The 13,857-nt window shown below is 35.4% G+C and overlaps 1 protein-coding gene across 11 annotated transcripts in view; it reads right to left on the minus strand.

The window, feature by feature from the left end:
* The window catches only part of LOC126831685 (dipeptidyl peptidase 4), a 385,894-nt gene that overhangs the window by 8,430 nt on the left and 363,607 nt on the right, over positions 1-13,857 (minus strand). For all 11 annotated transcript variants that reach the window (XM_050562328.2, XM_050562329.2, XM_050562334.2 and 8 more), the window contains exons 2-15: positions 13,735-13,849; positions 13,028-13,123; positions 11,736-11,833; positions 10,724-10,798; positions 9,394-9,446; positions 8,660-8,738; positions 7,181-7,301; positions 5,812-5,972; positions 4,893-4,987; positions 4,160-4,280; positions 3,310-3,348; positions 2,845-2,952; positions 2,016-2,149; positions 371-531 (exon numbers count right to left, since the gene is read on the minus strand). In XM_050562328.2, the coding sequence (XP_050418285.1) occupies positions 371-531; positions 2,016-2,149; positions 2,845-2,952; positions 3,310-3,348; positions 4,160-4,280; positions 4,893-4,987; positions 5,812-5,972; positions 7,181-7,301; positions 8,660-8,738; positions 9,394-9,446; positions 10,724-10,798; positions 11,736-11,833; positions 13,028-13,123; positions 13,735-13,849 (1,456 nt within the window). The remainder of the gene's footprint in view (positions 1-370; positions 532-2,015; positions 2,150-2,844; positions 2,953-3,309; positions 3,349-4,159; positions 4,281-4,892; positions 4,988-5,811; positions 5,973-7,180; positions 7,302-8,659; positions 8,739-9,393; positions 9,447-10,723; positions 10,799-11,735; positions 11,834-13,027; positions 13,124-13,734; positions 13,850-13,857) is intronic.

The raw sequence follows: 13,857 nt of genomic DNA on the forward strand, positions 1-13,857 counted from the left end.
TTATATCGAATTCCAACTGCCAAGGGATCTTTTATGTGCACGCCAACGCTATGACCAAGTTCGTAGGAAGTGTATTTAAATTTTAGACAACAGATGGCCTGTCCTCGAGACACAGCTGTGACCTATAGCAGGTTGCATCTAGAGGAGATTTTTTGTGGAGAAAAAGAAATATCCCACACCGAGAATCAAACCCTGATACCAGAAATGGAGTCTATACACCTCTACCTTGTAGGGATCTTTAGCAGTGGGTGGAACCCGGAGGACCAGTTAAAAACCCACAAAGGTTAAGCTGATGACCCTACTCTGTTACATGTGCAGCACATATGAATATTAGTATAAATATGGAGGAGATGTAACTAAAGATATTTACCTTGAGCTCCGGCAACGGTACGTAATGCAGTGTAAGGTACACCAGGACCTTCACAGTTCAGCATATAATAACGTGAATTTGAACTAAATGTAGCCGATAGGTACTGACATTGTTCATCCAGGTCACATGTCAAACAAGTCGATTCCCGATTCAAACCAACACTGAAAAGTAAGTAAAACATTAATCTAAATCCAATACTATGATTTTAATCAATTTGCTGCACCAACTGGGGTATGGGGGGATTTTCTGCACCAACTGGGGTATGGATTTTCTGCACCAACTGGTGTATTGGGGAATTTTCTGCACTAACTGGGGTATGGGGGGGATTTGCTGCACCAACTGGGTTATGAGGGGGGGGGGGATTTGCTGCACCAACTGGGGTATGGGGGGGGGGGATTTGCTGTTTGCTGTACTAACTGGGATATGGGGGAGGGGGGGATTTGCTGCACAAACTGGGGTATGGGGGAAGTTTTGCTTAGACAGCAGGTTTTCAACCTATTCAAATTCCAACTGCCAAGGGTTTGTTTATGAGCAAGCCAACATGTACAGAGGACCTTGATTTTCCATCCCATCTGAATGACTAGACACTCTGTTTTGCCAGGCCCTCTGTCCTCCATATGTTTTTAAAAAGCTTCCATCATAAAAATAAAATTGATGTGATCTAATTAATAAACCAGCGGCTGCCAGGCAGGATACGCCCACATTTTCGAGAGATGGATAGAGAACAAGCTACAAAGAAAGTAATTTTTTCTACAAACAAGGGCCATAATTCAGGAAATTACAATTCGATATGCGCAAATATCGACAGGAACCGAGATCTTTGTGTTATAAACTTACATTTCAAGTTTCAACAAAATCGGATAAAAATTGTGACCTCTATAGGGTCCACAACCTTGATATACCATATTTTTACGCTATTTGAGAACGAACGGTGGCCATTTTGTCTGTCAATTTTGGGCCGATTTTCACGAAATTCGAACTCAGTCGTCCTTAGGGTGTTACGGTGATATAATAATACATTTTTTAAATCGGATAAAAATTATGACCTCTATAGGGTCCAAAAGCTAAAAACGCAATTTTTCGTACAATCAGGGGCCATAATTCAGGAAGTTACGGTCCGAAATGCGCAAATATCGAAAGGAACCGAGATCTTTGGGTTATAAACTTACATTTCAAGTTTCAACAAAATTGGATAAAAATTGTGACCACTATAGGGTCCACAAGCTAAAAACGTAATTTTTCGTACAAACAGGGGCCATAATCCATGAAGTTTCGATCTGATACATGCCAATATCGAAAGCAGCTGAGATCTTTTGAGGATAAACCTATATTTCAAGTTTCGTCAAAATCGGATAAGAATTGTGACCTGTAGAGAGTCCACAAACAATTGTGGAAGGACGGACGGACTGTCGGACGTCCAGACATACGGACAGACAGGGGCGATGACAATATACGTCCACATGAAAATGTGAGCGTATAAAAATGCAAAGAAGAAAATGTGTACAAAGAACCTTGATTTTTTATCCCATCCAAATGTCTAGACACTATTCCTGAAACGTTTTTTTTATTTTTTTTTTTTACTCCAAAAATGATCGATGTGATCAAAGTTTGAAAACAAAATGCACACAAGGAAATGTATTTGTACCTGTAAAGATGTCTACGTCGTGGATCCCCACCAGTTCCTATATAATAAACCAGTTTTAAATTATCATCATATGATACCAGCTTAGTTATCTCCCATCTATCGATCGTCAAAAATATCTTACGATCATCACCACTCTACAAATATAAAATATAATCAACACTTCAACAAATATCTGACAGTCTTTGCCGAACAGTAAAATATTATTTTTCGAGAAAGGCAATGGAGCTAATTGTCCACTGGACAAAATGTTTCAATTTTATTTCAATAATTTGAATGTGTTTAGGGGTCTTTAGCTGTAGGGGGTAACCTGAGGACCAGGAGAGAACCCATGTGGTTGGACAGGTGACCCTGGGAATTGAAACCACGAATCTTGACTCAATGACAGGCTTTAGACCCCCCCCCCCCAAACAATTAATTGACCAGATTTGAATATACAGTTACATCGAACATGGTGTATGCAACATTTGAGAAAAATCTGCTAAACTAAGTAAGAAAATAATGTTTATGACAAATACATCTTTCTAATAGTAAGCTCTTTTCTACAAAATAATACATTGCTTCAGGTTTTATAAACAAAAGGATAACATGGTCATTTCACACTAATGCCGTGAGTCATTTCACACAAATAGCGAGAGTCATTTCGCACTAATGGTGTGAGTCATTTTGCACTAATGGCGTGAGTCATTTCGCACTAATGGTGTGAGTCATCTCGCACAGATGGTGTGAGGAATGTGGTCTTGCCCCTAAATCCTATGACTAATATATTCAGTGATTTCCCTTTTGATAAATGGACCTTTCTGGATCCCAGTTATGTGGCCCCTATTCTCACCTTTATTTCCACCATGGCTATATGATTAAAATAGCCTGCATCCGCATCTTTCTGGGGCAAAATCCAAAAATATGTCATTCCATTTTTGGATATTAATGGTGCATGGAACTGGAAATAAAATGACAGCAATAATAATAACTTGAGTAGCATTAACTATAAACACAACAACCATTTACATGGAATTAAATCACTTGTATAGTATCATGTTTTTACACGTGTTCTTTTATCATTTTATATGTATAATAAACCGGTGATTGTATTACATTTAAAATGTAATAAACCAGTGATTGTATTACTTATAAATGTAAATGGTTTTTGTGTTTTTATTTTCTAGATTCTGATTTAAAAGCTGAAGCAAAAGCGTCAACCAATTTCATACACAATTTACCCAACATTTTTTTGCTATGTATGTATGTATGTATTTATGTATGTATCTATGTATTGTAAAGTTTAAAATATTCCTACCATATCTACCCATCCTCCATGTCCCTCTTCATGTAAACTCTGTAAAATATGAAAAAATCCACACATCAACAAATTACATCAAAAACTCTAGCCTGTACACAAGATTTATTATCGGTAAGTTAAGAAGAGTAACTGTCAATAATTGACAAATACCCAAGAGTATTCAATAATAATAATAATAATTGTAGGATTTCTAGAGCGCAACATTTCAAACTAAAGTCTGTCCTGTGCAGGCAAGAATACACCCCTTGAATGTTTTGGCCAACAACTCTGAAGAAATCCACCTTTTTCTGATGTCAATATTCTATATACAAAATCTTCAGTATTCTATATTCTAAATCTTCAATATTCTATATGTAATCGGTATTTATAAATGTCTACACTTTTCAATGTATTCATAATACATTATGGATCATTTGACGACCAGGAAGGATTATCAAGAAGATGGGTCACTGTTTCAGAGTGGCCATATAAATATGTTATGGAAGGAGTATCAGTCAGATTGGTCTACTCTAATAAATATAATAGGGGGAGAGAGAGAAATGGGGTTTAACATCCACTCGACACAAAATAGGTCATTTCAGGACTAACATATGGTTCAATAATTCGCTTCCGTGTAGGGGTCTTCAGCAGTGGGAGAAAACCGAGGACCCAGAGAAAACACACGAGGTTAGACAGGCGACCCAACTTCTTGTCAAGTACAACCAGGGATCGAAACCAAGTGATATATAAGCAAAGGTATGAAACCATGATACTTCCATCAATGATAGAACTTAAAACATACAAGTTCAATTACTTGACCTCCCCGTCAAAGGTGAATTTGAAAAAGAAAGTAAAACAGTTTCTGTACCTCATCACAGTTGCCTTGAACATTACAAACAGTTACTATGGAGTAATTCTGGGGTCGATTTAACCAACTAACTAGGAACGAGGTATCATCTTTCCACACCACTGTAGTAAAATAATATTCCCTGCAAAAAAATTATATCTCAATATAATAGAGCGAGAGAGAGAGAAATGGGTTTTAATGTTCACTCGACACAAACTAGGTCATTTCGGGACTAACATATGGTTCAATTTCATTTCAATTATTTACTTGCGCGTAGTGGTGTCTTTAGCATTGGAAGGAAACCAGAGGACCCGGAGAAAACACACAAGGTTGGACAGGCGACCCCACTCTTTGTCACATACAATCGGGGAATCGAAACCACGGCAGTTGATCCAACAACAAGCTTTATTATACAGCGCGCACATGCTAACCATTCCGCCATCTCAATATTATCCCTTAGAAAACAACTATAATCCAATAATATTCCCTGAAAAACAATTATATCCCAATAATATTCCCTGAAAAAAATTATATCCAAATACAAAACTAATTGATTACAAAAATATAAAAGATAAACTTCTTTGACAGGCATTTAGTAATTGAACATATTAACACAAGGTACAATTCAATGGATACACAATTACCAAGTTGTTAATTCTGTTGTATACTTTGCATATTCTGTATATATTTGCTTGATAAAGACATGAGTACCCTGAATGAAATGTCGCATAGTATTAAACTATGTAAAACTTACTTGTTTCTCAAATTAGCTGGTGGTTGAATCTCTATGGTTTGTTTCGTTGCTATAGAAACCACTTTAATCTTGATTGTAGGATTGGGGTATCCTGGCTAAAATATAGAAATAATCGCATGTCAACAAAGTACCATTTGAACATAAATAAATAACTAATGATCTCCACAGCAACATGTACTACAGTCGCCATAGTAACTATAATTTGAAACTTCCTCATACCCACCAAAGAAACCATATTCCTAAATTATCTAGCACCTGCTTCATGTAAATACTGATTATCCCAATTCCTCAAAAAAATATGAGAAAATTGATGACTTTCATACTAGATTGTGAAGCTCATTTTTTTAACTGCCTAGGGCTAACAAGCATTATTCACTTTGCCGTATATAGGGTAATAAAATTATATTTATAAAATATCTTAGGATACACTGTAAGCTGACACCGTTGACTAATGAAGCTAGATGTTTTAGTAATGCACATTTTTATCATTAAATCATATAAGTAGTCAGTATTCTAAACTAATGTTTAGTATGTATAGAAAGTGGTTAGAAATTATACAGTTGTCATTAATTAGCAGGTGTGTAACTAGCTGTAGAAATGTGACTTTTTATAACACCCATCACTATTGAATACACAAACCTAACCAATAGTCACAGTTTTAACACCATAGTGACGAAACACCTACTTAATGACTACTGCCTGATTACTAACAATTTTAACTAACTAATACACATTATGTATATAAACTGATGACTTTGATCTATTAGTCTCGTATATTTTCATTTATAACAGTTATTTGTTGCTTCGTCAACAATATCAACGTTACAGTGATATGGTACATAATGTATATTGGTTAGATCACATTAAGTCTTATTTAATTCACTGTATATAGGGTAATAAATTAATATTTATAAAATACCTTAGGATATGGTATACTGGCTAGTTCACCATAAGCGTTATTTAATTCACCGTATATAGGGTAATAATATTTGGGTACACGTGTATCATTAAACACACCATACGCCAGGTACGAACCATTCTGTGACCACCACACAGCGTTATCTGATGCTATTATCTCTTCTGTAAAAATAAATAAGTCACTTATTTAGCTAACTTTTATTCAATTGGATACTACTAAAGCCCAATGCAGATGTTTGTTTGTTGGGTGAGCAATATTTTCTGACAAAGGTTAGCTGGTGTGCGTTGGGACAAACGTTAGTCGGTGTGCATTGGGACAAAGGTTAGCTGGTGTGCATAGGGATAAATGTTAGTTAGTGTGCATTGAGACAAAAGTTAGCTGGTGTGCATTGGGACAGAAGTTAGCTGGTGTGTGTTGGGACAAAAGTTAGCCAGTGCACAAATGAGACCAACATGAACATTTGTTGGCCGAATACAAAGTTCGCGAGATCAAAAACATCAATGGACCAACTAATGTTCGCGTTGGTCTCGTTTGCGTTGAAATTTTCATTGAATATAACGATTTGTACGTACATCCAATCAGTGTTTCGCTAATTGGTGCGCCCATGTGGACTTCGCCATTGTTTGACCATGTGATTTTTGTGTCAATCATGTGACATTAGCTTTGGTCTTCTTAAACATTCTTCATTTGGAGGAAATTTGAAACAGGTATAAAAGATTTGTTTTTTTTTAGACACCTTTGGATTCAGCTTAACTGTTTTTATTTAATATTTTTCACTTGATCCCAAATCAATTATTGAAGGTGTTCACATGTGTATATTCTGATCAGAGATAAAATCCAAGTATGTTTTCAAGCAAATGCTTCATTCAAAGCTTTGATGTAGAAATATCATAATTCACTGAATACCGATTAAAGCTATATTATTAAAGATGCATTATGTAAGATTTATTAGATAAAGAGCTGACAGTTCTCGCTATAACACTTGAAAAATTGATAATGAAAAAGAAATATATTATTGGAAATTACAGTTAAATTACTGCATTCTGAGTAAAGTTAATAATATTTGAAGAATAGCGTAGTCTGGATTTTCATTGCTACCATTGTTAAGTCTTGAATATCCATTTTTAAATCAAATTATTGAATGGTGATCATGTTTATATCCGTTCAAAATCACAACCTTACAATGATCTAGAGAGTTGATAATGGGATTGTCATGAGTATAAAAAAATGTCTCAAAAATAATTTATATAACATTTGAGGCCAAATGACAGATCTGCAATAAGCAGATTTAGCACTCACATAATGCATCTTTAATAAAAATTAAAGTATTTTTTAAAGGGACATAACTCCAATATAACTAAATATTTACCTTCATAGACCCAGTCTGGTATACCGTTATATATTTCACCTGGAATACCTGTGTCTGTTAGTGGTACAGGTGAGGCATCAATATCTTTTTTATAATATATATTATTATTTAGAACAAATATCTGTAATAAAGACAAACAGTTTTGTTATAATAAGTTTGGGCTGATTGTTTTCTTTTTTACAAATGGGGAACCATCGTTGCTTAGTCGGCAAGACGCTGGCTCATTAGCCTGGAAGTTGGGTGCTTGATCCCTGCATTAGCCGAGAAAGTTCATCAGGATTTGGGGGTGTGGTTTTCCCTTGTCAGTGGTGCCGAACGCCTGTCAAGGACAGCTGACTAGTCATTCGTATGGGACGGAAAACCAAGGACCTGTGTATACATTGGCCAGCACGTAAAAGATCTCTTGGCAGTTTGAATTCAATATAAGAGCAGCCCATAGTGCCGCTGCCTGGGCAAAATTTCCCTCATAGCACAGTGTATGGCATATGCCCATCTTCATTAGCCCAGTTAGGAGCAGAACAGTAGGACGTTTCATTTCATTTCATTTTATTTCATTACTGTTACAAATAAAATGGGATCAGGTTAATGAAGATGGGCACATGCCATGCGGTGTGGAACGAGGATAACTTTCGGGATACCGGCGCTATGGCCTATATATTTTGAATTCCAACTGTCATGGGTTCTTTACCATGCATATGAATGTGTAAACAGAGCCTTGGTTTTGTTCTTACCAATCTAAATGACTAGTCACTGAAACTTGGCAGGTCTCCATCCTTTACCAATGAAAAGGAGGAATCCTGTTGGAAAATTCTGATAATCTTTCTCAACCCCGGACACATCCTGATTAGCGAGTCAGTGCCTTACTCACTGATTTGTCTTTTACTGTGACGAAACCTCTTTGATTTTGGTATTAGATGAAAGTGTCGATTTAATTCAGTTTGATATCCTAAAGTGAGTATCTGTCTACATTTAAAATTTTAGGTTCACAGATAGAGCTAAATTTGCTGTTTCAGTAACATTGGAGGGGGAATGTTTTCACAATTCAGACAAATTTCTTCAGTCTGTTGCTGAGATAGCTCGTGTCTTGATCTATAGTTGTTTTCAAGTAGTTCAAGTAATTCAGTGATAGCATTATATTAATTCGATCCCTGCATTGGCCGAGAAAGTTCATCCAGATTTTCCGGCGTGGTTCTCCCTTGTCAGTGATGCAGGACGGAGGGGCTGACAAGGAAAGCTGTCTAGTCGTTCGGATGGGACGAAAAACCGAGGTCCCGTGTACACATTGGGGTGCACGTAAAAGATCCCTTGGCAGTTGGAATTCGATATAAGAGTAGGCCGTAGTGCCGCTGTCCGGGCAAAATTTCCCTCATAGCACACTGTATGGCGTATGCCCGTCTTCATTAGCCCAGGTTAGGAGCAGAAAAGTAGGACGTTAAACTCCATTTCATTTCATTTCATTATATTAATTCCATCTCTTACCAATCCGTGTCCTCTAGGTGCCCAGACTACATACTGTATCCTCTCCTCTCCGTGTGGTCCCTTTATCACAGTTGAACCCCTGAAATTGTTAAATTATATGGTGATCATACTCAAATTAGTAGGTAATTATACTCAACTTGTTTGGTCAATAATAGTTACTAAGTTAGTCATTAAACTCACAATAGTTGGTCATTATATGGTGATTATACTCAAATTGGTTGATCATTATACCCAAATTGGTTGATCATTATACTCAAATTGGTTGATCATTATACTCAAATTGGTTGAACATTATACTCAAATTGATTGATCATTATACCCATATTAGAAAGTAAAGATTTATACTGAAAAACATACCAGTACTGCTCCCAAATTTAATCAAAACCATCAATTCTAACATTGAAATATAAATCTAAATAATGTCCTGATACAAAATTAAACTGATGGAAGAATAATTGTACTGAGAGAGTGAGAGAAATGGGGTTTAACATCCACTCAACACAAACAGGTCATTTTGGGACTAAAATATGGTTCAATGTTATTTCAATAATTCTTTACCAGTGGGAGGAAACTGGAGAAAACCCTACAGGCGATCCTACTCCTTGTCACGTACAAGCGGGGATTAAAAACCACGCTACTTGACTCAATGACACCTCATGATCCAATGTGCATGCATTTAACCATTTCGCCACCCAACCCCCACAACAATTGTACTGAATATTGTTCAATCTTACCTTGTGTTGATATCATATACAACATACGAAGCTATTGTTGTCCGTCGGAATACCTACAAATAAGATCAAAAAACATGTCACAATATTGATCAAAATGATATGTTTTAAAATGTTTGTTTAAAAATGGGTCAATGATGAAAAGGTACCTGAGGATACATAGTTCAATCTGACAAGTGCTATCACGGATAACACCAGCATTAACTGAACTAAAACTGTCCTGTTTTCTAATGACTGATTAAAGTACACATCTATATTTCGTTTTGTGTTATTATACTTTCGATGGGGTCATACGAGTGGCTTTTGACCAATCAGCACCGATGTTTCTAGTGGGTTACCCCCACAGTTATGTGCACCTCACGCAAAAAACTTGCCATAACAGACCGTTTCATTAGCTAATCCCTCAAATCAACCAGAACGAGGGTTATATAACAACTCTTCCAGATCCTAGCACTGTAACCTGGGTATCATTTAATTTTGTGTATTTAGCACTAATTTCTTTCACAATCGTTTAATATCAAATCGTTGTTTAAAATTTTGTAAATATATTTTAAAATCACCCCAAATCATCTAATTGTACTTGTGTCTAATTTAAAGCTGACTGATTAATTTTGATAATAAGTGTCCTATTTACAAGTATTTAATTTCCAGCCCACTATTCCAAAAATTAATCAGTATACATCAATAATCTGTTGGGTTGTTTATTTTTTAACAGTGATCAAGAAAATAAACTCTTGTAAATGGGACACTCATTATCAAAATTGAATGGTCAGCTTAAAACTGGGCACAAGTACAAATTAGATGATATTTTGGTGATTTTAAACGATTTTTACAAATTTTTAAACAAAGATTTGATATTGACTGAATGTGAAAGAAATTAGTGCTAAATACACAAGATTAAAGGATATCTGGGTTACAATGTAGTGTAGTGTAGAATAGACAAGTAAAACAAAATTTTGATCTATAAAAAACAAAACGAAATGAGATGTGTGTTTTAACCAGATTGTTAAAACAATGTTTGACCATTGTCATTTATTGATTTCCATTATACCCAATGACAATTAAGTATATAATCCTACCTGACAGTTAAAAATGATCTCATACAATGTATCAATCGCAGCAGATTAACAGTAATTAAGCAGATATTTTTTTTGTTTTGAAATTGGAAACAGAATACGTGATTTAGATAGACTGATGATGTGGAACTCATACAGTCGACGGATTCAATCGAATAATAATATTTCCAATTGTGTGTATGTATTGTCACTACATTAGATGAGGACTTGTACACTAGAAAATGTTTTGAGAAATTTGTGAATTAATAAATACTTACATGTGCTACGTTATATTTAAGGAGAACATATTGTCTATCTGCTGATAAAGCAAAATGGCTTGTATCCAACTGTCTCTGTAATTATAAATATGAAAATTCTCAATCAAGTAAAATAGTTTAATAATTAATTTCAACCTAATAGTTCAACTTACATCAAATAAACTTTTCAATAAAGTACAAAAGCTTAATATTTAATTTAAATCTTATGAGTTCAACTTTGGTAAAATTATTCTGCAGTACGAAAACTGAACTCGTCGTATACTGTGTTAATATCCATATTTTATTTTTTAGGAGTAGTTGTTCGTATGGTATGAAAAACCGAGGACCTGTATACACATTGGCATGCACGTAAATGAACCCTGGATAGTTGGAATTCGAAATAAGGCTTGGCCCTAGCGCTGTTGTTAAGCAAAACTCCTGGGAGTGTGTGTGAGAGAGAGAGAGAGAGAGAGAGAGAGAGGTGTAACTTCCAATTGACACAAACTAGTTTATTTCAGGACTAACGCATTGTTCAATTCTATTTCAATGGTTCTTAAGCAGTGGGAGGAAAGCAGAGGATTTGGGTGGACAGTCGACCCTACTACTTGTCATGTACAATCCGGGAATCGAAACCACACCACTTGAGTCAATGACAGCAAACACCTTAGACTATTCAGCACTCGCCCCCTGTCTTCCCCTACAGCACAATGTATGATGTACACCCGTCTTTATTAGTCCATTTCATTTAACCTCCAACTGTTCTGCTCTTACTGGGCTAATAAAGATGGGCTCGCACCATAAAGTGTGCTATGAGGGAAATTACAGTGTGCTATGAGGGAAATTTTACCCAGGTAGTGGCACTATGGCCTATTCTTATATCGAATTCCAACTGCCAAGGGATCTTTTACATGCACGCCAATGTATACACGGGTCCTCAGTTTTTTCGACCCATACGAATGACTAGACAGCTGTCCTTGTCAGACCCTCCATCCTTCACCACTGACAAGTGGAAACCACACCGGAAAATACTTACAAAAGTTGTGTTGTCCATGATAATGGTGGTAGAATTGGTGGCACAGTTAAACTCCACCAACGCCCCATCTTCATTCCGATATAAAAACTTTTCTTCTCCTGTAAAACAATACATACAAAAATCACAGTATCTATAATGAAAACATGGAAATTAAATTAAATAAAGCTTTCATATTTCATATTTTCATATTATGCCATGTTGAAAGATTTGGCTGAGGTTAATAATTATTTGTACTTTAAATTAAATAAAGCTTTCATATTTCATATTTTCATATTATGCCATGTTGAAAGATTTGGCTGAGGTTAATAATTATTTGTACTTTAAGATTTTTAACCCATAACATCTGACCAGAAGTGACGATAAGTATGAAAGACTTATTTCCTTTGAAATGTTTTTTAAAGATAAATAAAAACATTCATATTTATCGTCACTTCTAGTCAGATGTTATGAGAATGTAGAAATAATGCAAAACTTATAGTTTTTGTGGACAAGGAATAGTCATTCGGATGGGACAAATAAACAAGGTCCAATGTACACATTGGCTTGCACATTAAAGATTAGGGTGTAGTGTCACTGTTCGGTCAAAATTTCTCTCATTTCATTTGATTTCATTTATAGAGTTACACTACTGAAAATCATCATGCATGCCATAGTGATGAAGTCATTATGGCGACACTGGTCATGATGGATCTAACTTTTAAATGACCAGCACATTAGAATCTTTTAACACACACCCTACAATATTTTCACTACTATACATGTAGAATAGCCTGGAGTATTGAAGCACATGTATAAAGGGAATCAACTTTAACATACATTATGCAAGAGCTAAATCTGCCTATTGCAGGTCTTTCTTTAGGCCTGAAATTCTATCTAAATTATTAATTAGACATTAATTAACTTATCCAGACCATAATCAACTCTCCATGACATCGCTAGCCTGCGATGTTTTTTGGATCAGGTTCCAATTTGCTGTTTGACTTCCATTCATAATTTAATGATGAAATGGATAATCGAGACTATGTTGTACCGACATAAGTAATGATGATCGAGGGTAGGCCAAAATTCAATTGCTAAAATCTCGGTTCGGAGTGGATCAATTTGACTGAAATTTTCAGCAAATTCCCTTTACATTATCTAGTTTTTAACTATTATAGTGGGAACTGTCAGCTCTTTATCTAATCTCCCATAATGTATCTTTAATTAATGGAGATGGAACACACCATCAACCATGAAGTTGTGAATGAAAATGATATTCTCATAAAATTGATGTGACAAATAACCGTACGTACCAGGTATCCAAGTAGGAGTGAATGGTTTAGGTTTATAGCTGCTGTCAAAATAATCCTCTAATGTAAACTTCTCGCCCAAATCTTCATCTACAGTTTCTGAAATTTAAAATAATTAAAATGACTTGACCATTAATTTAACCTTCAATAAGAGGATCTACCCATGGTAAGCAATCACAGCCAGGTCTCTTGTTTCAGACAAATTTGCCAGTCCTGATTGACTACAGAACTTATTTGTCTGTCTATTCATGAGCTAAAGTAAAAAATACTGTTAAACTTCTACTCATAATCAAACTGGGATAATTTTTTTTTAAATCTTGCTAATACGAAGTAAACAAAATCGATCAAAATCAGGCAAAATATTGCAGTAAAAGACCTTGTCTGAACCGTAGATTTTCTGCCACTACAGTTTTGGAGTTATGGTTAAAGTCAATCAAGTATTAAATATCATTATTGATCTAATTTCTTTAAAGTGACCCATCTCCATAAACCCTATTTGTGCGTAAAATCCAATATTAATTTCCTTTTTTAAAAGGGCAGGCAACACACTAGACTAAGAGAACAGTCTATTGAAGTCACCTATCTTTTTTTTTTAAAAGACATGTATTTTGTTAGATAACCAATGAAAAATCTCAAAGAATAAGACAATAGCCTTGTTTAAAAGAGCACTAAGAAATTAAAATCTTTGATGCAAAAATCGTTAGACTTACTTGGAGTGACGAGAACAACAGCAGTAACAATAAGAGCACAGACTACAACTATTACAAGTAAAGCTATTGCTATTCCACGCCAGTTACGCTGTTCAGCAGTGTTACCAACCAACTCCTGTAATA

The sequence above is a fragment of the Patella vulgata genome, chromosome 9, assembly GCF_932274485.2.
Source record: "Patella vulgata chromosome 9, xgPatVulg1.2, whole genome shotgun sequence".
Taxonomy (NCBI): domain Eukaryota; kingdom Metazoa; phylum Mollusca; class Gastropoda; family Patellidae; genus Patella; species Patella vulgata.